We start from the raw sequence: 26455 nt of genomic DNA on the forward strand, positions 1-26455 counted from the left end.
GTGAGGAAATGGAGGATATCTCTGAGGAGGTGGAGTTGGAAATGGGCCTTCTTGGCAAGGTCCAGGATGTGAGGAAGGAAAGAGAGGGAGGAGTCGAAGATGACTGGAAGGTTTCTGGCTACAGATGAAGGAAAGGGGGGCCACAGACAAATAAGTAGCTATTCAACACTTCACATGTTTCACACCAATTAAACCCATGACAAAAAGAAATAACTTATTTTACTATTCTCTAGGACAAACAAACCGTTATTACTAACCTGTAAGCTTCCCATTTGCATAGCCGTAGCTGTTTAAAACGGGGCGGGGCTTACTTTTGGCGTTCTCTAACCACTGCTCAAAAGTCAGTTTCGATTTCTGTTTCTTCTCCCTCAATTTTGAAAGCCGTTTCTCTTCTTCTTCCTAATATATTTAAAATATAAATAGACAAGGAAATCCGCTGTCAGAGACAACCCCACAACAGGCAATCGGAGAACACATGTACTCTCAGACGATGAAACGTTTGTCAAACCATTGCCACTCCATCATCATCATCCCCCCTCAAAACGTAACCAAGCACACATTCATCGTCTGAATGGCAGGCCTCTTAAGAGTAATTTACTGGCTTGCAGTACAGACGCCCTAAGACGCGGCTGCTCACTAATGGCTTGAACACAGCAGCGGCAGGTCTGTTTTCCATCAGCATTCAGCTCTGAAAACAGCCTGTCACTTCAGTATGAAATATTTTGATGCACTATGTAACAGCGCGACGTGACCTCGACACATCACAGGCCCATCAAAAATGTAAACACGCATAAATATTTAAAAAGGTACACATTATAAAAGCATCCTTTCTAGTCTGCGCTCGCCAATTCCTAATGTGTTCCTCAAATTCGATTACTGCAGGACATCTGGCGAACGTTTCCGAACAGCTTCTTTACTCTACAAATGTCGTGGAAGTAGAAACGAATATGAAAAATGATGGCCATAATGGCGTTTTAGGTATTTCGTTTGCGTGTTCCTTTTCCACTGGTTCGGTGTACAGCTGCGCAAAAGTCCATGATGAAAACACAACTCTTTAGAGAAAAGATGAAGGAGCCTTCGAATTGTTAAGAGAGGGCACAAGTGTGCACGCCTTACACTTGGCCGTCTCAGTACTAGTTGTGTTTGTGACGCTTGTAGAAAGAGTGGTGGGTGCAAAAAAGTAGAGCTGCAAATACAACGAACAGCGTATGAATTAAACATCGTTTCGAAAACGAACCATTTCTTTTGATCTTATGTCAGAAATCTGCTATAGTCCACCACATCCCCTGCGTAGCGGTCTCAAAGAGCCGAGGCGTGCATGAAAGTTGGCGTATAGTGGCGCCGCCTGAGCAAAACAGACTCTAGTTTGCTGTGGAAAGGAAATGGTAAGGGGTGAAGCAGTGGGGAAAGGAGCATAACGATAAAACAATATGGGGTTTCACATGGAAAAGTGGTAGGTAAAAAGGATAGCGTTTGTGATGGCTTGGGTGCATGTTGATCCAGCCGAAGTAGATTGCAGATCATTATTGCAGAAAGTGGAAGGGTAAACTGCAAGGTGTTTGAAGCAGATGGTCATAGTTATCCAAGAACAATTTCAAAGAGATAAACATATATAAATAAAAGCAATGCGTGGCTGAGTGATGGACTTGATATGTGCTCAAGCTGACCCTTGAAGTGTGCCGGTTTTTATTGCCTGCGAGTACATTTAATTCCTCCCACAAAACATACTCCAGAATTGTAACTCTGGGACTGCCAAGCCGAGTGGCAAGTCAAGAGTAGACTGGTATGAAAGGTAACTATGGTCAGTGATAAACAGGATAAGTCCCTCTCCTTACTCCTAAGGTACTGAAATACCACAACCGGACATGTTCTACAGACTGGAAAGCTGGGAGAATCTACGGGTACTCTTACATTAGGGTGGGTTTTAAGCTGTGGCTCCTCTGGGAGCAATGTCCCAGACCAGTTGAAGTTCCTTATGTCTTTTAGGGGCTTTAGGTTATGGTGGTGTGGGAGGCTGCATTCTTCTTGCCCAAGAGAGTGAGCTCTGCTAGGAGTTAACCTGCAAAATCCAGCCTCGTCTACCCTTCTCAACTTGGGCTGCAGTTAACATGTCTTGTTAAAAGAGGGCAAGAGAAGATACTTAAGTTCAGCAGAGGCCTAGCATCTGCTTCCCAGCAAACATTTGCAGGTCTACTTTGGGCATTATGGGCCTTTTCAAAAGAACTGAGTGCTGCTTGGGCATATTATAGGGGTGTCTTGCGAAGAGCGAAATGTCCCCTTCCTGCGGTTATACAAAGCAACATGACATTAGTATGAACATGAACTAATAAAACCTTACATGACTCTGTATCCAACCAAGCTTGTATAGGAAAACCAGCCCATGTTAAAAGAAAAGAAAATGAAGGCGAGCGATACATAAATAAGACGAAAATGAGCAAAGCTCCCTTAAAGCACCAAAATGCCATTCAGTTACAAACGTGAGAGGGAGAAGGGAGAAATAATGGAAAACCAAATAAAAGCAGTGCAGGGTTAGGTATAGATGTAGTGAGGGAGGATGTATAAATCAGGCAGTAGTGTCTGTGTTTGGTGGGAGGAAAACAAAACCTAAGAAAGAAGGGCAGATTATAAGGGTAGCATAGCACAACCACACAGCAAAAACATGCCAGACAAATAATGAGTAACCCAGTAGAAGGGTGCGTTAGGCAGAAACCTGTGCAGTTCCCTCTGGGACCACTACAAAAGATTTAAGACTACAGGTGTTTGGCAGTAAACCCACTTGGTAGCAGTCTGTACCACACAGATTCACTTGGTAGCTGTGGCTGAGCAGTCAGACCTCCCTCAAGAAGAGTTAGGCAGTATACAGAGTATTCACAATAGGTCAAAAGAACACAGTAGAACAAGCAAACACTGACCAGAGCGTGGTGTAAAAGAGATATAATTATTTATTTAAAACCACATCTAGTAAAACACACAGGCACTAATATTAAGCAGTTCAAAAACATGGTCACTAAAAGATATACACTCCCTTAAAAGAATATTAGACAAGTCTAAAGTAAAAGCCCCACTTATTTTCAAACAGCGGTAAGCGCTTAACGCAGATGGCACTCTAATAATTCGTTTTATAAGGGAGAGAAAAGCAGAGTATAATTTGAAACAGATCCCAACACTTCCACAAGAACACAACAAGAGAGGAAAGTAAAACCGTGAAGTTAGAGTTCAGAAGGCCGGATCCACTTTAAGAGGATCAGAACGAAATGTGTCCAAGGTCACACGGTTGAAAAGTGCACAAAAGTCTCGAAAAGGTTCAGAAAGAGTTGGACCAAAAGAAAGGGACCAGTTAGATGGTCAAGGCGTCCAGCCCAGTCCAGAAGGTTAAGGGATTATTATTACCTTGTAGCAATCTTTAGAAAGGGAGGCCTGGCGGACACGGTACCTTAAAGTGGTGAGAATGCTCCAGCGGGGGCAGTTGTTCCTGGCAGCGGATGCAAGTCGGTGCTTTGTCCGGGGGAAGAGAGGATCTCATCGAGGAGGAAGACAGGAGTCCGTGGCACTGCCAGGGAAGAAACCAGCCGCGGAGTTCTCAGTTAAAAGGAGCGGTCCTTTGGTTCGCGGTCCAGTGGTAAGTGGCTATCCGGTTGCCGGCGTGCTTGGCACGGGCAATTCGACCACAAGACGTCCTGGGATGCGAGAAAAAGAAGGTAAAATGGTTGTGCCCACCAGTCAGGGGAAGAAGACTCTCCAGCCGGGAGATCTTCTCTGTCGTCGGGAAGTGGTGAGTCGGTTCCGCAGGGCTCCACCGGTGGTGTCGTCGTAGCAGGTCGGCTCAGCTTCTCCCTCGTCGGATTCTCAGGTCCTGTGGCGACTTCTGAAGTTCCAGTCCCCAAAGCCCTGCTTTTATGCAGCACACCCCCATTCACTCAGCCTAGCTGTCACTCAAACATGCTAAGTGGTGAGCCGGCCGGCTCACCACTTGGGCCAATCACACAAGAGTGCGACTTGAGTTACCAAGGAAACTCAGTCCAGGGTGCCTAAACCCCCTCCCACACCCCCAGTGGTACCCAGACAGAGTGGCACCACTTTTGGAGGCTTCTGTGGAGAAGCCCGCCAAAAGTGGAACAAAGGGCTCGACTTGGGTTGAAGTCACAGAAGAGAAGACAAACGCCATTTTAGAATCGAGTCCTGGCAAAAAATACCAACGAGCGAATGAATATTAAATAAATAAACTGGCGGTATGTTCGAGGCTATGAGAATTAAATAATTAAAGTTGGTAGCCTCGAACAATGGGAAAATCCCATAGGGATATATTCGCGGTCGAATATAAAAAGTAGTATCCACTGCCACCAGCCAAAACTCGATTAGGGGGGACGGAGACGTGCCCCCTCGACTAACAGACCCCGGGCAATCGAATTGCCCCGACCAGTACGTCCACAATATGATGGTTTGTACTGGTTTCTTTTAATAATTTGGGACTAGTAAAGCCAATGGTGACTTTACATGCCCTGGGAGACAGTAGTCAGTCCCAGGGTATGGAGTCTATGGTGGGGTGTCACTATGACACCCCTGTGTCACTGCACGGATGGTGCTGTGTAACACACATATTAAAAACACATGAGACCCTATGGAGTAAAGGACCCCATAGCCCATAAAACACATTGACAGTCAAAGGAACACCACAAATCATGTCAAAGAGTGGGAGAAAAAGAGTCTCACTCTTGGCAGGAGAGAAAAAAAAAACTCACTCCAGAAATCCAGCAAAGCTGCTGGGGGACTCACTAGGTTAGGAAATTCAGCCTAAACAGAGAATTCTCCCTAACAGGGTGTTCCTAATAAGATATTAGAGAGGATGCTGGAAGACGTGGGCCTAGGGCATAAGAGATAATCCCAGCATAACATGGGGATCTAAAATGGTGATAGAAACAACCAGGAAACTCTCGTAACACACATTCATCATCCCCCTATGCGAGGGCACGCGCACGCACGCACACACACACATACACCCCCCCCCCCTAAATTCACCAAGGGCGACGACTCCTCACTCGGTCTTCCAGGAAAGGGCTTTCTTTTAAGCAAAGAGAAAAGTCTGTGCACCCTGTCGAACAAAATCCCCTTCTTCAATAGCAGTAGTAGTTTGTTCTTTTGTTCTAGTGCAGCACTTCCTCAAGATCACTGGTTGGGCCTTTAGAAAAGACACCTTGCTTTCTTCCTCCTTGCCTTTCCCTGGTCTGGCACTTTTGTAATGTATTTTCCCCATCCCTTTTATTTCTGGATTGGCCTTCCTGTTTGACTTTCAAAAGTGTCAACAACCCGACTTCTCCAATTCCACCCCTCCCTATATGAAGCCTAGCAGTAAGGGGAATCAAAGTTTCTCAATCATTTCTGCCTATGGACCCGCCCCTTCTTCCTGTACTAAATGGCTTTTTAGTTAGTGACATTATGTAAGTATTTGGCTCGGGAAATAATGATTCGAATGCAGCTCATCTCAGCGAGTGGTGTACAATGTACAAACACACAATACCAGCAGCTCATTGGGACCCATGCGAGGGTCTATGCTATAGTGCCCCTGTGGGCAGTGCAGGTGGCTCGCACACCATCTACTTGCAGACCATGTGCTTGCCAGAAGAGCCAAGCAAATCTCAGTGCCAGCTAACCTTTACCATCGGCATTGAACGCTCGATCAACGCCATTTGACTGATTGCAAAGTGGTCCCCCCTATTGGGGGATCCAAACTAGTCATCCCTCAGGACTATAACACCATGGGGTCCTAGAGACATCCATACCTCATTCACAGACGGAAGAGGATTACATAACTGAGATAGTAGGGGTCACCCCACCACACAGTTTAAGGGCTAAATCAATCAAAAATCAAAACAACATGCAAAACAATATAACGAACCAAAATTCATAATGACCGAAAACAAGTAGGCAGCAATATACAATCGTAATTCAGACTACCAATATTTCTGGAAATGCATTGGACATGGAAGCACTTTTAAAGCATGACAGGATTACATATGCTAGTGGAGATGGTCTGAGCCCATTCATGTCGCCTCCGTGACTGTATGTGAAAGAACCTCAAGGATGGGAACTTTAAAATGGGCTCCCAAATCCTCTTGTTCTACTAATTACCAGCAAAAGGTCCCAATCATGCCTTTCATATTTTCACTGTATCGGTACTCCTAATAAGAAACCTTTTTTTAACTTACCCAAGTAGATCCTAAGAGATATTATTTTGAGACCAGGACAGGGATGCCAAAGCAGCTGGTGAAAAGGAGAGGGAACAGAGCTCTTCTATATTGTTCTTTGCCAAACAGTTAAAACTGTGTCCGCTAATGGAAGAAGTGGAACATCCTCCGGTCTGCTCCAACGAAGAAAACTTCAAAGATGAGGTTCCACTCAAGTAATCACACGGATCTTGGCTTTAAGCAAATAACTCCTCATATGGTAACTTTATCTGTCCGCAATCTAAAATGGGTGCTTCAAATCAGGTGGGTACTTAATTCGAAGGCAATGAAAGGAATGGCTGACTGGAATTCCAGAAAGTGGGGTGACAGCTGTATTAGAAATAGCTTATATATTTTACTTTAGTCTTACATTGTAGTAAAACGTTCATGCAGCTGAAAAAGTGAAGTATTCCATCAAAAAGCATAGCCATAATACCAGTCTTGTTTGAGTCATGAGAAACTCTCAGTAATCTTAAATCCCCCTCTTGGAACCTCCTCAAAAGGTGAGTCATCCATTCCTCAGTTCACTGTTATCAGGGACTATGGATGATAAGGTTTGGGAGCCATATCTAAGGCTTAGTGAACTCATGACCTGTGCGCCCACAAACGGTGGCCTACACTTAAGTGCACAATGCAAGGCACCTTCCAAATCTAGAAATTCCTTCTTCCCTTGATTGAGGGTACGAAGGGTGCAGTTTCTGATGGACAGATCTAGTGTACTGTTTTATGCCAAGAGACTGAGAGGTACCATTCTCTCATAAATGGAAATGTGATGTTGGGCACTGAACACTGGAAAAGGCAGAGCTCCATCTTGCACAATGCTTAGGCAACTTATATAACGTGGCTGTTCCATTATCCATTGGTAGCTCCCCAACCGCAGTCACACAACCCTAATTCATTGGGGCTGCCTAGAGGCCAATTGTCTTGCCTCAAACCTGAATCACTAATACCCAACATATTTCGGTAGAATGTGTTTTGGTGGGAGAGGCTTTCCTTCCTGATTGGGCATGCAGATCCCAGTTTGCTTTTTCTCCTTCACCTGCCCGGTCTAAAGTGGTGACCAAATTTAGTAAGATGCCTGCACTGTACCACCCGATCAAAGTAGCTTTCTTTTGGCTGGACACGATTGGGTCCTCCGACTTCCTGGCCTCATTGTTGAATACCCATTTTCTACTCATCCCCCAGAGTACACCAGATTGCCCAGCAAGGAAGAACATATTGCCACAGCAGGAGGAGCTGCAAGGCCAATCCTGACCACAATTTCTCAAGTAAGACCTCTGGTCCCCGAGGAGCGACTACTCATCTTGATGATTCAGCCAGAAGTAGAGATGAACATCTAGGTCTGGCGGGTTATGTGCAATTGTTAACTTAAGTACTTAAATAAAACGCAACCCTGCAGCTTTAAAATCCAGATCTATCAATTTCCCCACATCAATTGTATGTTGAGCGCCCATTTTCCTTACAGCATGCTTCGCATATGATAAATGGGGGGTATTAAGGGTGGTGTTGCTAACTGTTGTTAAAAGGACCTCATTTGATAAATGTCATTGTATAATATGTTCAGGAGGCAGTCAAATTTAGTAGGTTAGTTTATGGAAATGCAAACCAGTGTCACTACTTACTTCTAGGTTAATGAAACAGAATTCATCCCTGACTTGTGGCTTCACTACTGTATGTATAACATGCCCATCCATACGTATCCAAATTGTGTAACATCCTTTAAGGGAAGCATAATTAAAAACAAAGGTTTGTTGGAATCAGGTTGGTCTAGTCGACTAAAAACATACCTATTTATGGGAGTATGGGTGTGCAAGGAATGGGGTCCGGTAGGGTAGCTTTAACAGAAAAAAGAAGGTGGTCGATTAACCTTACCACCATCAAACTCACCACAATTTAGCCACATAGCACTGTTACAAATATACAATAGCTTCCTGCAAGTAGTTGCACTTCTAGTAATGCCTGCAGCCTTTGTTGGAATCTTTCCCCCAGGACTGTCTCGAATAGTAAACATTTTGAAACAAACACATTTACATTGTTACTAGCTGTCACTGTAGTAAAATAAAAATGCATACATGTCCACAATCCGCGTGAATGTCGTCCAAAGTGTTAGGTCATTACATCAGCAAAGCAAACCGTTTGCAAAACTGGGAAAAACATCTAACAGCATTTCAGTAAAAATGAAGCATTCCATTACAATACTTAATATTTTCCACAAGTCTTTTTATCGTAGTTTGTACCCAAAGTGACCATTCTTTGGCATGCAAAACCACTACTTGAAATGAAACCAAAACACAATAAAAACAAAGTCATTACAGAAAATGGATTGTGCTTTTACCAGAATTTAAAGGCCTTTTGTAACCCCGCGGAAGTATACATTATCAACAGAGAATAAGGATCTGTGCAAACACTGAAGGCATACACAAGTTTCTTCAAGCTTAAAATCATAAACCAACCATTTAAATTAAATAAAACGAAAGTAAGATCATCCGGGTACGCCAGGTTACATTAAACGTAGACATGAGGTAATGTGACAATGCTGCAGAAAGACCATGCATTCCTACTAGCAATGTAAAGATGGAAAGGGGCTTTCAAGAAAGATGGTTCAGTCCCAAACACAGGATCCGACCTTCTTTCTTAGCAAAAAGATTCCCATGGTGCATTTCGTCTCGGGACATTCGACTTTCCACCCAGACTAAGGATCACACTGTTTTCGACGAGCACGTGTTGGTAGGAAAGTGTTCTTCCCATCATGAAGGAAAACTAATACATTTCTGATCAGTGGACACTGACAGGTTTCTAAACTGTTGTAGATCCACAAGAGAGGAAAGACCTGGATCTATGCACAATAGTCACTCTCTGCTGAGTTTCTATGGGCATGTGTCTCAATTACCGACAAGATACCAAAAACCAATAGTAGAGCCCTTTAGAAATGCAACTAGAAAAATAAATGTATGTACCAAAATTTGTGCCTTAAACTTAATGCAGCCCATGAGCAGGATCCAGTGAAACCTGGGCCCTTGCTCCCATTGCTAACCAACAAGCCACATTTTGTAACCTGAACAGCTGCTTTTACAAATATCATGGCAGACCTAAATCAAGATAATTAAAAGAGTAGATTTGAAAGTGGACAAGGTCTATTATTACCACTGGCTACAAGCCAGCCGAATAAAACGCATGTCTTAGAAACTGAAAGCATCAGGCAGTGCATTATTAAAGGGAATCAACGAAAAGCCCAAAATCAATAAGTATTCCCAGATTCTCCACAGCTGAACATGCTGAGGACAAGGGTATTGGGTGAAAACATCTACCAACCATAGTTGTGGAGAACCCCTATAGATCAAAGGTTTGATTTTGTACAAATTAGCTTCCGGAAATTTGCTGACAGACACTTTTGTATGGCATTCAGACAGGGGTGGACATTCAAAGATGCCAACGAAAAATCCCTACCCACCCTAAGAATCAGCGGACTATTGCCAGCATAACTGAAAAGTCCAACCCAAAGGAGGAAAACAAAGCTCACTAAGGGCAGAAATACAAGTTGAATTAAACAAGACCGTGCCAGGGGCTCTAGTGCATGCAGGTCTTGCTACAGAAGTAGATGGCTTCGGTGATGCGACCTGCTCGTGTGGGAGGGTGCTGCTCGAGTGGGCTGGAGGTGTGACGAGTGCAGAGCGTGAGCACCATCCTTCGGTGATGCGACCTGCTCGTGTGGGAGGGTGCTGCTCGAGTGGGCTGGAGGTGCGACGAGTGCACAGCGTGAGCACCATCCGGGGCTTCCAGCGTGGAGCCAGCTGTCTGATGGGTCAGCAGAGGGAGAAGGAGCGGGTGGACTGTGTCTCATGACTTAAAACACAGTGACTTGAGTCGAGCTATTCAAACAGGGCCAGGAGGCTGGCAGCTGGAAATTCTGCTGTCCTACACCCATAAACTGCTAAAAAGGTTTGTAAGTTCAAGATGGCTCCCTGAGGCTGCTGCTGTTACTTCTCCTGAAAAAGGGAGAGAAGTGGGGATTGGCATTACTGGCTGTGCGCTCTGCTTGGTGCCTTCCCTGGTGGCCTTTTTCCCGCTAGTCCCCTCTACACTTTCTTGGACTTTATGCCAAGTCATTTGACTATGCTTTTTTTGCAAGGCAGAGTAGCATCTAACCAGCCTTTTATCTGCATTTAGCACTTAACCTGGTATTTAATTGTTGTGCTTTGGCAGGCTGTTACACGAAATGTGGAGCGCCTGTCTATAGCTTCTATTTCTAGTTGAGAGTTTTCTGGCAGTGTTTCTTGAGATTTTAACCCTTGTGATGAATCCAGGGAATTCGTCCCCTCTCCCCAAAGAGGAGTCACCCCTTTGGGACTAGGGAAGTGAGCCCACTGTGTTTAGCTCCCTACTCCCTAGGGGACAAAGAAAGCGAGATGCCACTGGGGGCGACCTCTGTGAAGGCATCAGCAAGTAGACACAGACAACTGAGGAAAGTTTGGGTTACAAACTTTTATTAAAATCACAAAAGGGGTTGGGATAAAGCCTATCTTGCCCTATGCTAAGGAGGTGTTTCCCTACCCAACTGAAACTAATGATAGTCTGTGTCAGGAAGTTCAAAGTAAATGTGTCAGTGTCCAAAACCAATACTTGCCCTCACATTTTTGCTCAAACTGTGTATGGATGTTAGTATCGAATGGAAAAAAAAGTGTTCAAACCAAAGATCAGAGCTTCTTCCAGCACTTGGTCGGAAAGGGGTACTCCCTTCCCCAGGATTCCAAATAGTTCGCTTTCAATCAAAAGGGGTTCCCTTCCCCAAGTCTCTCACTGTTTTCACAACACAATTCCTCTGGATTCTTCCCATCTTTCAGGCTTTTTGGCTCTTTCATCAATATCATACATTTCAACTCTTGAAGCTCACAATGCATCTCTGGATATTCAACCATAAACTTATAGATGAGTCAAGTGGCTTCTCTTTAGTGGGGTGTATTTGGTCTAGGCACAGTTGTCGGCCACACAGTCCACCTATTACAGGTCATGCAACCGACACACCCGATTGGCTTCTTTTCCACAGGTACACCACCACTGCTTCAGCTCAACAGTGGTATTGGACTTATATTCTTGCAGTCTTATTCAACACTTGTTTTGCCACCATTCACTTGTCGGATTATTGAACTTTCTAATAATATTGCCACACTTTGAACCTTCAATTTGTACAGTTTCTCTTTTCCTTATGGCTCTTACCAATGCTTGCTTTTTCTAGCTTGTACAATTCCACAGTTCTTTATATTCAGTACCAATGATTGCTTTCTTTAGTTTCTAAGAATGGCAGTGCCTTTGTATCAGGGAACACCTTTCTCTGCTTTCCACTCATGCAGCATTAACTCATTATTACTTGCCTTTGGTTCGTTATTCAAAACTTCCATTCATTCATATCACAACTGAAACACTCTCCTGCTGGGAATTTGCACTGTGCTCATGGGCTCCTCATTCAATTTAAAGTTTACTGCATTTTTTGGCCCTTCCACAGCCTTCCCAATTTCAATACAATTTAGTTTCCACAGTCCGCTCTGTTCGTCAACCTTCCCATTATCGTAGTCGTCAAACATCTGAGTTTTACATCTGCACCGGCAATCCCATTGCCTCCGCTGTCCTCCGCTCACTTGCGAGCGCTCTGACCGGCATTCAAAACACGGCTCGCACCACAGCATCACAGAGTCATTCAGCCTTACTTGGCTCACCGGGTACGCTGTCCTTGTGTGCCGTTCTCCGCTTCAGTCAGTTCTTCGTGGTTGCTGCTGTTCGCGGCTCAGCAAGTCCCTCTTCCTCGGTCTCCGACACCTTGGGCTACCAGAGAGGGTGTCCTCTTGACTCCAGGAGGATAGCAGCCAGATCCTACCACCAGAGACCTTCCGACAACGCCCACCACAAACTGCTTACACTGCAATGACTCTGCAGCACCTCAGCGCTTCGGACACACGTCTCCCTGCCCTCACCTCCGGCTTCTCCATCTGCAAAAATTCCACAGATCATCTCCTTAGCCTCACCGGAGCGGGCCATTTATACCGCCCCTTTGGCTTGAGGTACAGGCCATTCCCATGGATTTCACAATGGTCTTAGTACTCAGCATCCCTCTTCCTCGTCCCAGTACCAGAGTGGCGTTTGTGTATGTCAGAGTAAAAAAATAAAAAAGGATGAATATAAGTTCCTATGTGGTCTTGTCCTCGGCTCAGTACCATAGGGGTGTGCATTGGGAGATGGTTTTCTAAAACAATAGGGAAGGAATTAGAAATATTCCATAAAAGCTTGGGGAACATTTGATTCCAGATGAAAGGGAAATGGGGGATATCGTGTCTCACCCAAGGGTATCTCATCCCCACTGCCCAAGTCTCATCCTACCAGGTGATCCTCCTTCGCATTTCCACCCTCAGGGTCATGATCCGAAACCAATGGTCTTTTCTTGGACACCTGGGCAGAGGATATTTTGGGGAATGAATTGAGGATGCCCTCAGATTCCACACACCTTCCTCCCCCTTAGAGGACAGGCAATCCTTAGACAAGTATATAGATTATCCTCCCTATCCCCAAAATCCCAATATCTTTACTGGCTACATGGGAGTTAAACTATACAATGACTTGAAACTTCCTGTAAAAATGGCGGATGTGGTTTCCGATACACTATTTAATCGTCATTTGTAAAGTGCCTATACAAAGATAAACCGTGTTTCAAAGCACTCCAAAGCATGGGAGGGAACAAGGGAAATGCAAAAGATTTTTACTGGGCCTTGAGTCATTTAGAATGGGCAAGTGCAATTTGCATTAAGTTACACACATAAAAACACTATTAGAGGACATTAAGCCAGTGGACACAAGAACTTAGAACAGAACTGTCGTACTAGGCCTGACAGCATTTCAGAGAGTTCAAGAGCTATTACATAAATGAGGAGCGAGGGGTGGGCAGGGGCAGAGAGGGAAAGGGGCAGACAATGAAAAACAGATAATAACTATCGTACTAGGCCTGGCGGCATTTCATAGAGTGCAAGAGGGGAAAGGAAGGACAAGATGACGCTCAGGAGAGGAAGGAAACGCAGGGAGGCAAGCAGATACAAGGATGACGAGCAGCCTATAGTTCAGGTTTTAGCAGAAGAGAGAGTGCAGCATGAGGCAATGGGGTATGACACACCTAGGTCAGAAGCACTCACAATCAGTACACATTGGAGCAGTGCACAGTTGGAGAAAGCACACCTAGAATCGAATTTGCCAGAAGCACTCAAAAACAGTACTGATTGGAGCAGTGTACAGATGGTAGGGCACGCCTGGGTGAAGAATTCTTGTAAGACAGACTAAGAGCCTTTAGGAGTGAGGCAGCAAGTAAGAGCCGGAAAAGAGTCTGACAGCAGACAGGAAGAGAGAAAGCCCACGTCCGGTGAACAGAGATGCTTACTGGGGCATGTTGGCGATGTGTTCATCCGGCTCCTGAGTGTAGGGTGCAGTGGGAAGTTTAGAAGAGGGGGGAAATAATGTGGCGGCAGCATGACGGGGGGTCTACCCGTTCCAGACAGGAGGCCTTAGTGTGGGCCTTGCTGCCGGGGACCAGCTAGGCTTACCAGCTCCTGATAGGCCCAGAAGAAGCACCTCACCTCTAATCAGGCACAAGCTGTGCTGTAGTCAAGGTGACCTCCGAGGCACCCAAAGTCGATAAGGAGGGCCGCCATCTTTAAACGGGAATGATGCAATGGAGGAGGTGGAGCGCCACGTGTGCTCGCCAAGTAAACTGCAGGCAAAATAGTACACTCTGGAAACAAGAAAACACTGCAAAGTCCCACCCCCTGGCAGAGAGGAGGATAAAGCGCCAATCGGGATTGAAACAATAGGAAGACAGCCGCAGAGCTGGAGGAACACAGGCTCCTCCTCCTGGGAAGTGTGGCAGTTGACAAAGCGCACTTGCAGTGTGGCGGACCAGACAACAGCCAAGCCTGCGAGACGCCTGGTCGGGAGGAGTTCACCAGCACCAGCCTCCCGACAACCGGTGTGCCAAACGGCTGGCACTGGAGACCTGCAGGAAGCCAGCAGAGAAGGATGCAAGCTCCACTCAAAAGGAAGCACCAAGAAGGAGCCAGAGGAGCAGAGACGCCTGGGCCAACCTCCCAGATTCTCCCAAGGAGCACAGCCACAAGACCAGTAAGCAATGTGAAACAGGACCTCTAGGTGAGTGAGCTGAACTCAAACACCAAGGCAGGGGATTAGTGAAGTGAAACATCAAGGTGAGTGGTAAGCAAAGTTCCCCCCAAGGCGAGGTGAGATGCACCAGACCCTAAAGTGGGGAGAGGTGAATCAGACCCCAAGGCGGGAGGAACAAAGTGAAATCCCAAGACAGAGCAAGAAAGGCAAGACCGCAAGGTGAGGTGAGACGATCTAGGCCCCAACGTGGGGTGAGATGAAGCAAAACTCCAAGATGGAGTGAGAGGCCATCAAGACCCCAAGGTGGGGTAGAATGCACAAGATCCCAAGGCAGGGTGAGAGAAGCAAAAACCCAAGGAAGGGTGAGAGAGAAGACCCATAAGCGGGGCTGAGAAAGAAACCCCCAATGAGGAATGAGAAAAGAGATTCCCTAAGTCAGGGTGCTGGACACACTATCACAAGACGGGGTGAGAGAAACCAAAAACCCAGGGGGATGACAACCGAGCACTATCCAGAGGGCCACGAGTTTTCTTGTTAAAGAATACCAGGACACCCTCACAGGAGTGGGGACATGGACCAGACATTCCCAGGTGAGAGCGGAGGATAAGAGAGACAACTTGATGGAACTACGACTGAAGAGACTTTAAGACTACATATTCAGCCGTTGCAACAACGGCAAGGAGCACCATTGAGAAAGAGACACCAGGGTGGGGGTCAGAAAACAACCATCATTCACTCACTAAAGGCCAAGAGCCTAAGTGTATCTTTGTTGATGTATGCATTTTTTTATAGTGGGAGGGACAGAATTCAGGCTATCCTAGGATTCCGTACAGTGGACTCTTGTTTTGGAACTACATTCCTGATGAACACTCTTTTTACAGCTTCCTTTATAGAATAGGCCCAAGAATCTTTGACTCAGGGACAGTTTAGGTTTGAGATTGAGACTAGAAGTCAGCAACAGGGTCATGTTGCCCGTCTTCCGATACTGATCTACCACACCCTTAAGACCTTATTCATATGCAAACAAAGGGCTAAGTAGGAAACGAAACTCCTGTGGTGGTCCTGTTGGTGAACAACCACCTGTCAAAGAGAGGAAGAGAGCAGTCTCCTAAACTAGTAGAGGAGTACTCACAACCAGTCTGACCGAAGTTCAGTCAAAACTAAGCATCTGCACATTGTTCTGCCTCCCACCCGTCAACGGAGGTTCAAACCACAACTCACATACCCATCCAACAGGGAGGGCCTATGGTTGGCCAGATAGATGAGCGCAAGATAAACCCAAGCCTAATGGCTAGTTCAATTTCCTCTTGGCTGCATGTCTTCACACAATCCATTTGACACCTTAGTATCCTATTAGCCTGCCACCTCACTGGTGTTGCTGCAAAGTATGCCTAAAAGACTGCTGAATCTTCATACAATTGACCCCAATTGGGAAGTACAGGATGTGGTGGCCAACCATCCGATGGTCATGCTTATGGAGAAGTTCTGGACAGCTGTTGCAATGGAAAGACTAGCCAGGAATTTACAAGGCCATTAGAGGATGGTGGAGCTACTACACTGTCTAGAGCCAATGTAGGAGGTAATGTCACAGGTCTACCACCAGATCAACATAGGCAGGCAACAATGACTGAATGTGGGGGTGTGTGTTGTACAGGTGGCAACTTTGTGTACCTTCACGAGAAAGTCATATTTATTGAAAACCTCTTTGGATGAAGCTCAGGTGACAAAGTCTTTAAAAGGAGTTGATCTTCTATATGGACTCAAGACTGGCAAGCTTGGAACTACGTTAAAGGCCCTATAGGAGCCAGCTGGACAGTCAAACAAACCAACTCAAGAATTTTGGAATCACCATGAGCCAATCTAAACCAGGAGGCAATTTAAATCAAAGCATAGAACCCATCTCGGTTGGGAGGCTGTCAAACATTGGTAATATCAAAGGAGGCCTCATTGTCCTCTTTGCATTGCTTTCCAGAGGCTATGGTAATGACTACACCCTCCTCTGTTCAGTTCTCTGGCCCAAATGCCGTTGTATCGATTGACTCTATTGTAGCCCTAGAGCTGAGTATTAAGGATGCGGAAATGGCTGGAGTGAAGTGGCGGAACATTGAAAATAGGGAGGGGCCTCTGCGTGTCCACTGAGAAGTGGGCAGATCTGTCTAGAAAGATGAGAGTCCAGCATGGAAGGAGGACGACACTACAACTGCCCCCTGAAGTGGCCTCACTAGTAGTAGTGTTGGCTAAAATCCCCAACCTGGGACAAATCCGCTAGAGCAAAATTAATTTCCAAATGATGTTATGACAAGCAGAGTCCCCTGGATAGGCGATAGGGAGAAGGATTTTGGTGCAGATTGTAGAAAACAAAAATTCTGCGACAAGATGGAATGGCTCACTGTAATGAGCAATGGCCATGTTGAAATCTCAAGAATATTTTAGTTAGGTCTATACGCCTCCAAGAATAAACTCCTGTTCATATCCACGCCAGCCTGCCCCACTCTGAGAGGCAACCATGCAAAGGCTTTCTCGCCACCCCTTCAGCCCAAATATCCCAACAATTGATCCATTGTGCAATAAAGTGGATGCTTTAGATGAAATAACTCTTACCCCCTAACGGCCCACATCAAATGTCCTTACACAAGATTTTTAAGGGTGTGGCATCATTGAGGTCGATACGTTAGTAGGATGTCTTCTCATGGGATTCTTTCCATCATACACACCTCTGAAATAACTGGGGTCATAAATAGCATGCATATCTTGTGGTGTAAATTTTGCAAGCCTCTCTGAAATATGTAACTGCTTTTCAACCCTATCACCAGGTATCCCAATCATTTACCATATTTTGAAGGCTGCAATCACGTAGTTTCAACTATCTATAATCTGGCTTATCAAACTGTAATCAAGCCACTGTTACCAAGAGCAGATGGGAGAGGGTGCTTGGTAAGCAACTACAGGACACTTGATGGAAAGTTACTATGAAGCATGTTTGAATGGTGTGGATACTATACTCAAATAAAGGCACCCATTTTCAAGTATCTGCATCCGTGCTAGCGCACTCTTCAAACTGCCGCCCAAGTATAGCAAGCTTACAAATGAAGGGCTCCAGGTGTCACACACCAGAAGCTGATTTTCTACACTTGGGATGAGGGTGCCATCCTATTCATTATCTCAGAGATTGTATGCATGCTTCCCAAAAAGCTTGAAGATTGGCATTAAAAAAACTCCTGAGTTGGGACTACTGGGATGCATTCCCAAATTTAACAAAATAGATGTGAGATGTATTGGTCTGGCATGCTCACTTGCTAAATCACTAATTGCAAAATCTTGGATGAAGGGTGTTGTGTGAACAGTTTATTTGTGGATGAGAAATCTCCAGTGGTGGAAAGTACAAGAAAATGTAATTAGGGATACAGCATGTGCCTCCTCTCACACAAAAGATTATTGGAGGTACTTTTGTGCTTACCTTGATAAAACTGTTGAGATTTAAAAAAGGCTGCACCATGTCTTCTGCCTCTGACGCATGCGACAATTCATTGTGAATTGCTGATGTCATGTATACAATGAGTTCAATGGAGACAAATCTTGAATGTGGGAAGCTACTATGAACATTTTTAACAATGCATTATGTTCCTATGTGAAAAAAGGAAGTTTAGTTTGAACTAACCGGCCACATATTCCTCAGCGTGTAAGGTCTGCCCATAATTGAGCTGGGAGGTGGGGTTATTACCACCCAGGGATGAGGGGAAAAGGAGGCTGATTGACTTGGTGGACAGGAGTGCTTGCATTATCTAAATTTGGCGACCATTATAGGGATAAGCGTGTAGCCTCCCACGGGCCAGTTTATCTACACCCCGGTGGAGCCTTCTCACAATTGACACTGGGAGGCAGCCCACAAACCATGGCTGAATATAAATATTACCCACTTTTAAACTACTTGGTCACTAAATAAGAATAACTCTTTTAAAGCAGTGTCAGTGTATTTATACACCAAGGTTTTCATGCTGGGGGTAATGGAATGGATTACTATTGAATGTGCCTGCAATTACTAACTGGTAAAAACAGGCATGTTCTGTAGGAATCATTGTAAATGCCTGCCATAATCATGAATTGCAAGAGGCATTTATAATTTTCCTCAATCACAGTGCAAAAGAAATGGTTTAACTCTGTTATTATAAGGTTGTACACTTTTCTTTAACATTACCATTCAGGAATGATGGAAAATGCATACGAGGGGCCTTTTTTCACTTCAGTGCAACCAGAAGCATCCCCTCTGTGCACTTTAACATGCTAGAAAAGGACCCTATACACTTTGAAACAAGAAGATCTGGATCATGATTATGGGGATAATTTAGTTTTGGTGACTGTTCCCTCTGTTTCTGCTTGCAACCTATCTGGGCTGCTTTGCAACACCCCTAATTTAACAACCTGTTCACATTGTGTATGCCTAGAGATTTGGGAAGGTTTACAATGTGCTGGGGCCCATTTATCCACTCTTTCATGATGCAAACTCATTTTTCCAATAATTATTGCTGAAAATGCATACATTAGCCATCATTGGGGTGCAGGATTCCTTGCTGTCCTTTCTTAAGAGGTCATTGAGTGGGGTCAAAAATGTGTATTCTGTTTCTTCACCAACGCTTAAGATTTCAGTGAAATAATGCCAGTGATCCTAATCGGAGTATCCTTTCTTGCCCAAAACTCTGATCTTGGGCAAATATCTGCTTCAACTTCCTCATCTTAAAAGTTAGGCATGCGTAGAAAAAAATAAACTAGACATCACACCATTATTAAGTGTTATATAAAATAAAAAAGCCAAGGAAAGAAACAGTTGGAGATGTAGTTAAGTGCTAAATGGCTGACTTTGGAAACAGAAGAAGCAGATTGTTATCTGAGTCTCTGTTCTTGACCAAAGTGGTTTTACCCTAGATAATATATAGATCTCCTCGCTCTTGGATTCCTTAGCTGCAAAATGTTAATGTACTTCTCACAAAAAATTGAAGATCTTCAAAGCACCTCATTTTTAAAAATGTGTTAGGTGGCGTACAGAGGAGGTGAAGCCCTGGAGAAGAGGGTAAATGGAGGGAGGTTGGTGGCAAGGGTGCACCTCACCAATGAGGAAAGGGTGGAGAAGCAGAGTGTGGAGGTATCAGCCCTATATTTATTAATTACCTTGGTGAATTGGGTCACAAGCCAGCGTATGCAGACTGGCAAGAATTTGTGGCACAGCATCCGATTGCTTGCCTGCAATAAACGTAGCTGGTGTGTGAGGTGGAGAAGGAAGGGTATAGTACTTTTCTGTTGGCAGCTTGCTAAGGGACCAAAAGGGCGTCCAAAGGCAGGGTTCATCTGCCTTGGTTCACTTGGTTGCTTTTGTTAAATTTGTCCCTGACAATGTTAATAATATTCTTCACATATGGCCGACTGATAGAACTGAGAGGAAGTTTGGAATCCTAAATGTGCATAACACTAATATTGATTGGCAAAGCCTGTCACCAGTGCTGGAAAAACTGGGGCATATTTAATGTCCGACAGTGTTGGAAAAAATGGCAGAAAGATTAAAGCCCTTGGAATATTGGGTGAGGCTGTGGCTTAATTTTAAGGGCCAGGATGTACGAGAAGTGTGCTTGAAATTTGGTGCTTGATGTGAAGGGTCAGTAATGCAAGGCGGACAACTGCTTGTGTTTCTGTCAGGAATAGATACTTTACAAAGAAATAAATTGGCAAATACATCCTGCTAATCTTACTCTAGTAGGGAATTCCCTGCCTGGTTTAAAGGCTAAGGCAATAACTCCTAAAATAAATAAACTGGCCCTCACACTAAACAAAACAGTCAAAGGAAATCAAACAACATAAAAGAATAAACAACATTTAACCAGTATTTTGGATGTCCTTCACCTGTCCTAGATCCCGTGCCCAGGATATTTTAAAGCCAGTTCTCCAAATTTTCAAAGAAAAAGAAAAGTCTTGAACCAGTTCGTATGAGTTCCAAGCCAATACAAAAGTTTAGTAAACAAAAATCAACTGGTAACAATTTTTCAGCTTTCAGTTGAAAGGATCCCCTTCCAAGTTCAACCAAGGAAATAGCACCAGTGGTAATCCTGGATGTTCTTTTTCCAAGATTAAAAGCCACAGTTCAAAGATTAGGTTAACAACTTCTTCTTCCACAAATTTACAACTGATTAAGACCCCTGCAGTACATTTGGTATAATTGTCGGGATGCTTCTTCTTGGTTTGTTGGCTTCCTCTTGACAACCACCCCTCTACTACTATTGCCATGGGAACAGTCCCCCTTATTCCACAGTGTACTACTACTTCAATCACCTTCAATGTGACATCCACTGACAGGTTACACACCACCCAAATTGTGATTTATTAGGCATACAAAGACCAGCCTCTTCAACCTCTACAGGTAGGCAATGTACTCTTCTTTCCTATACTTCAAGAAAAGAGCAGCCGCTTTGCCTCTTCTGCCTACCTTACTGCCACCCAAGTACATCTGCTTCTCTTGACAAGCACCCAGCTCCCTTCCTCAGCTTTGTCCACACCTTCCTTGTTCCAGTAATTACCCTTAAGCTGTATTGTCACTCTTCCAGCTTCAGGTAATGATGCTACACTTGTATCAGAGGACACTGGACCTTTAACAACCTCGTAAACCAGATGGATAGTTCTTAAATAGGGCTAGTATCACTATGGAAAGGGGTTGCCTATTTGGGTAATGCTTGTTCTTTTAGTCATTGCAACAACTTCAAGAATAAATGTTTCAACTTCTACAAGGTTCCGTCTTCAAAGAAAAACAAGATTTCAGTACACCCAATCACTCTCAGCTAGCTCTTTAGCTTTAAAGAGATACCAGTGACTGTATTTCTTATTCAATATCAAGTAGTCGGCTTCCAACTCCTGTAAGAAAAGACAATTGGTCACACGCGATCTTCCTTTGATGCCGACTACTCTAACATTTGTGGAAGATAAAATAAGGTTTTCTAAGTGGCTTTAATAAATGTTCCCCTTTTTATAAGTGACACGCAACCACTCCGGCAACAGTATATTGTTCGACAATGGAATGAACAGGCTTTTCTTATTACGCAAACACTATTTCTCTCAATAATAGTGTGCCTGATACATTTCCATTTAAGAAGAGTTTCCAAAACGACAAACAGTTTATACTCGCTTTAGACCTTATGTGAGTTACTTCTGAGCTGGTAACAGTTACCAGCAAGGCTTGTAAAGTGAACCAGAATGCCAAGCTTCACTCACCAGCTCTAGGAACACTGCGGCCGGGATGCTTCCCTTTCCCAACTTCAACTGCTACTACTCCGGGCACTCTTGGGACCCAACTTCTTCTGCAGCGCAGGTGTCTATCGTCTGGCAACGTTATTGAGAGTCTCCTTCACTCCTCAGTCCCTCGATTTGCCTTATGCTACGGGCATCTGGATTCAGCACGGTCACGGCTCTGCAATCACAGCTACGAGGCGCACATGGTAAAAGCCCCACTCTCAACACGTCTTTCTCAGTGCAGCCACGGCAATGCAGGGTTTCAGACCACAGGACCCCCTCAGAACTTGCAGCCAAAATCTGCTGTCTCCACGCTTCAGCATCCTTTCTGTGATCACTTCTCGTGAATTGCCAACCCTGTGCTCTGCTGCCAGAGTTCCATCTCCTGTTCCAGCTTCTTCTCCTCTCCAGCTACAGCCTTTTATGCTTCACAGGTTTAGCAATTAATTTCAGGGGTGAGACATTGGTTTCAATTACCTGACCTTTGCAAAGGCTATTAGGCTCAATTGCATGACCACTACATCTTCAGCACTCTTCTCCATCTCAGACTCTATAGGATTCTGGGACATCTAGTTTACTTTATAAAATTCAGGTTTTTCTATTTCTTTAGTATCTTTAAGGGTAGATTTAATTCCCTTAGTACTTGTAACAGAGGGGCTGTAAGTTTTAACTATGGGAGAGGAAGATGAATTAGAGAAGACAATTTCCACCATTCCTTGCAGTGTACCTTTGCAAATGAAGAGGACATTTAGGAACCAACCAGATTCTTTCTCTTGGTACAATATGCGTTGGTGTTACAACTTCATAGTTTAAGATCTTAGTTTTAATAGGAGGTTTAGAGACATTAAAATGACAGTAAGCCATAACCTCTTCTGGTACAGTGGTAAGAGTCTCCCTCTTAGAGGAATAATACAGTGTTTCATCCCAAAGAACCTCCTCAGTCCCCTGGGCCTGGTCTCCACCCAGGCGATCCTGCTGCAGTACACCACCCCCAGGGTTGGGATCAGGAAAGCATCTGCCTTCTGCTGGCCACAAGGGAGACTTTAGGCAGGGTTATAGTGAGGGATCTGCAGGATTATTCACATTGGTTTAGTAATTAGAGTTTTTACGTGCAGTCACCCCCAGCAGACGGTTAAGAGGGATTTAGGGTTTGTTAGGGAAGCATATTGAAATTATTAATTAAGACAACAACATTAGGACAATTGAGAAAACACTATGGTTTCCTATGGTAAGGGATTATATGGGCAGAAAGTGCATCCCAGGAAGGGAGCAGTATTTATGGTCCTGTGTCCATCGGCAAGCAAGGCGGCTATATATGATGTTAAGGCTTAGGACTATGCAGCCGTCTTCTCTTCTCTGCCTTATAAATGGAAGAGGAGAAATGCCAATGCTGTAGTGTACCTCTGCAACAGAATTTCACGGGAAACAACGGCCTGTTTGATTTTGTTCTTCTAAAGCCACTTTTCCATTAACAGTAGTTTGCACGTTAAGGGAAGCAAGGAAAGTGATCTTTCTCCCACCTACTAGAGTGTTGTAGCGGGTGATAACTTTCTCTGGCAAGCATGGAACATGATGGCAATGCCCAATTTAGGGCTGGAATGAAAGCTGTTTGTCGCCTGACATTGTTTGAATAGTTGTTTTAGTCATATTCTGTTTTTAAATAGTATTTTAACTTTTGTAACTGGCGTTATGTTGTAATATTGCTTGTATTTTTATTATATCTTCTTTTATGGGACAAATGTTCTGAAATTAAGATTTTGATGACGACAGTGAAATGGATTTAGTCAAATCGATGGCTAAAATTCAGAAAGAAAAGATTCAGCGCCTACCAGCCTAAACAGGCCTAGTTGAGAAAGTAGGATGTCCTAGTCTACGATATCAAATGTTGCTGAGAGATCTCATTAAATGAGTGCCTTTTTACTGCTATTTTCTGTTGCTCAATTGAGGCACATTTCCCAAGGCCACCAAAATGGTTACAATACTTCTTCTAGGTCAGAGGACAGTTTGAAGTAGGTTTTAAAGACGTTAGGACTCCACAAATTCCTGCAACTGCAGTCACTACTGGCTCAATTTAATCAGATAGGATATGTTTGACAAGGGAAAGGATTATGCTGAATTAACACTCAAGGAAGGTTTCTGTAAAAAAAAAAAAGACTTAAATTAAGTGTTCACTTCCAAAGATAGTATAGCTCTGTTAACTTAGGCATTATTATGGAGAAAGATCAAATTGCAATTCGGCGCCGTAAGCCCTTGGGTCATTGCTGCGTGGTACAAATGCACATACAATACCTTGAGCAGCCTCAGCCTGACACAGACAGACAGACACACACACACTTTATGATGGGGCCTGTGGTGAGCCAGAAAGAGGGCTCGGACCACGAGACATTTTTCTAAATAGCTGTGTTTATTTAACTTAAAAATAATAACTTCTCACCTGACCCCATTGCTATTAGGGACTTTAATATCTTTCAAACTTAAGTTGCTCATCAGGATGTCTCATCACAATAATCAGTCCAAATCTATTCTCTCTAAGCGGCAGTACCAATATAGAAAACAAAGGAACAAATAGGGATCAGCAGTTAGAACTGGTTTGCTCTTGTAGTGGACTTCTTACCCCAAATAAATGTCTATATCCAACTTAACTTTTCTCTGGTTTCTGTACATGGGCCTCTCAGCCACAGTCGTTTTCAACAAAAGTCAAAGTCTTGTGAGATGCAGGGGATATTTCTCCTGCCTTGATTGGCCTTGCTCCCCTACACATTCCTTATATAAGAAAATAATGGCTTCTTAGTTTCAACCGTCACAAAGAAAACGTTTGTTGCACTTCACTTAAATAACCATGGTTGTTCCCTGGGTCTCTCCCAGCTTTGTTGAACAAACTTCATAAGTTTATATCCTATGCTTTGTATTCGTTTTTGAATATGCCAACTGACTTATTGTCACGTTGATATTTTGGGATGTGTCGTGGATCCCCAGATATTTAGCTCACTGTGTTCAAATGCCTCTGTAACAGTAAGCAGTTGTATGTGACTTCTATCTCCTTCAGGAACACTAGCCCTTCCTTTATCCCCCCTTCTTGGGTACTCAGTATCTCAGCGGGTTTCACATCCAAGTTTCTAAAAGAATTAGTTAACGTGACCTTTTTCTGAAATGTTGTTCTCTTTCGTTTCTGAATTTGTTTTGTAACAAGTTTTCCCCTTCTTCAGGTATATCGCTAATTGCCTCTAGCACATTACTACATCTTGGAATCACAAAGTTTGGCGTTCCCTTTTGGTGCTAGAGAGCTTGACCTCCTGGTTCCCTCTCAAACTTTTCCACTGTGTGCCTGGCATCTCACTCTCTTCTCTCCTTGGAGGGGTGGTCGCTCCAGTGACTGCTTCTGCTCTGAGGGACTGAGGTTTCTTGCGCTCGACAACGGCTGCCTTCCTTCTCCCTCAGCGGCCTTGTTCCTTGCAGCTTCTGCTGGTACTCTAGGTCTGACAGGTAGGAGCCTTGCTCCCCTGGTGTGTCTGGATTTGGTGGCATTCTCAGCTCTCTTTTCCTGGTTGCTGCGTGAGTTAGTTATTTGCAGTTTTCAACAATGAGAAGCACTGTTCCATTGGTCCAGTGAACTTAGGTTTTGGGAGGGTTCAACAAATACATTTATTCCAGGCAAAGATCCTGTCCATTAAGCGCAATTATCAATTCCCATGTAGGCTGAAAACATGGAACTTAAGGGAAATATCAGTATTCAGAGATTGGGAGTCTTTAACCCCTGAGCCGAGTCACTCCCAGTGAGGTCCTGTTTGCCCAAACCCCTAGGTAGCATTTTGTTTAGCGGGCTCCCCTCCCTAGCCTCAAAGGGGGTGTGGGCACTCTCCCTTGGGAAGAAGGGACGGATTGCCTGGATTTGTCACAGGGCCTTCTGGTTCTTTTCCTGCATCTCCTTGACTAGCCTGGCATGTCTGTCATCCAGTGGATATCCAAATTCTGGTTATTTTGTTGGGGGTACGTTTTTCTGATAAAGAGAAGACTTGAAATTAGATTAAAATAATGATTGGGCTATCATAAGATAGAGTGACATCCACTACAGATGTAGTCGGAGAGTAGCAAGTTGCAATTAATGCCCAATCAGGGACTGTTGAGGAAATGGTCTGCTTGGTCGACCCAATTTTACCAGAGAAGTAATCTCCTAAAAAAGTAAGGCATTCTATAGAGAAGATACACAGATTTGCCAAAGGCAGCAAGCCTTTCCAATCCTGTTTATGACATCCTTTGAGGCCTTTGCGAATCTAGCAGTAACATATAGCTTACTTGTTCAATAGCATACGGAGACCCTGGGATGAAATTTAAAAATTGAAGTTTACATGTGATGAATAAGAGAAACAATATATACTTCTAGCCATACTGGTTTATGCTCTAATAATTCTGTGAAGAACCAGGTGTGGGTGTGCGTGTATATGTAAACGACTGTTTAATATGAACTAGGTGTAAAGTAGAAAATAACTACCTCTTTGCCTATGCTCCCAAGTGTCCTTACACTTTGATTTGGTTCACTGATGCTCTGACAATTTTTTTCCAGCAACTTCCATCCAGATCACACCGGCGTTCTGGGCTTTTAGGACCTTTAGTTCCTGAAAAGAAGGGAGCTAGAAACCAAGCCCCCCATTGGTCTTCCTGAGCAAATAACGTCATCAAAATGCTTTTTCTAGTTGGTGGCCATGTATTTGAAAGCAGTGGCTGCATGACTTGTACCATATTGGCTCAAAGTAAACCTTCTGACTTAGTATGCATACTCTAGTTGCATGGAAATCCAAAGCCAGGTACATTCCTCTGGG

The 26455-nt window shown here is 44.2% G+C and overlaps 1 protein-coding gene across 1 annotated transcript in view; it reads right to left on the reverse strand.

Annotated features, from left to right (window-relative positions):
• CCDC34 (coiled-coil domain containing 34) overlaps positions 1-26455 on the reverse strand; it is a 563579-nt gene that overhangs the window by 56309 nt on the left and 480815 nt on the right. The window contains exon 6 of the mRNA XM_069623507.1: positions 258-399. Coding sequence (XP_069479608.1) covers positions 258-399 — 142 coding nt within the window. The remainder of the gene's footprint in view (positions 1-257; positions 400-26455) is intronic.

This window comes from Ambystoma mexicanum, chromosome 11 (assembly GCF_040938575.1).
Source record: "Ambystoma mexicanum isolate Mex_15411 chromosome 11, UKY_AmexF1_1, whole genome shotgun sequence".
Taxonomy (NCBI): Eukaryota; Metazoa; Chordata; class Amphibia; order Caudata; family Ambystomatidae; genus Ambystoma; species Ambystoma mexicanum.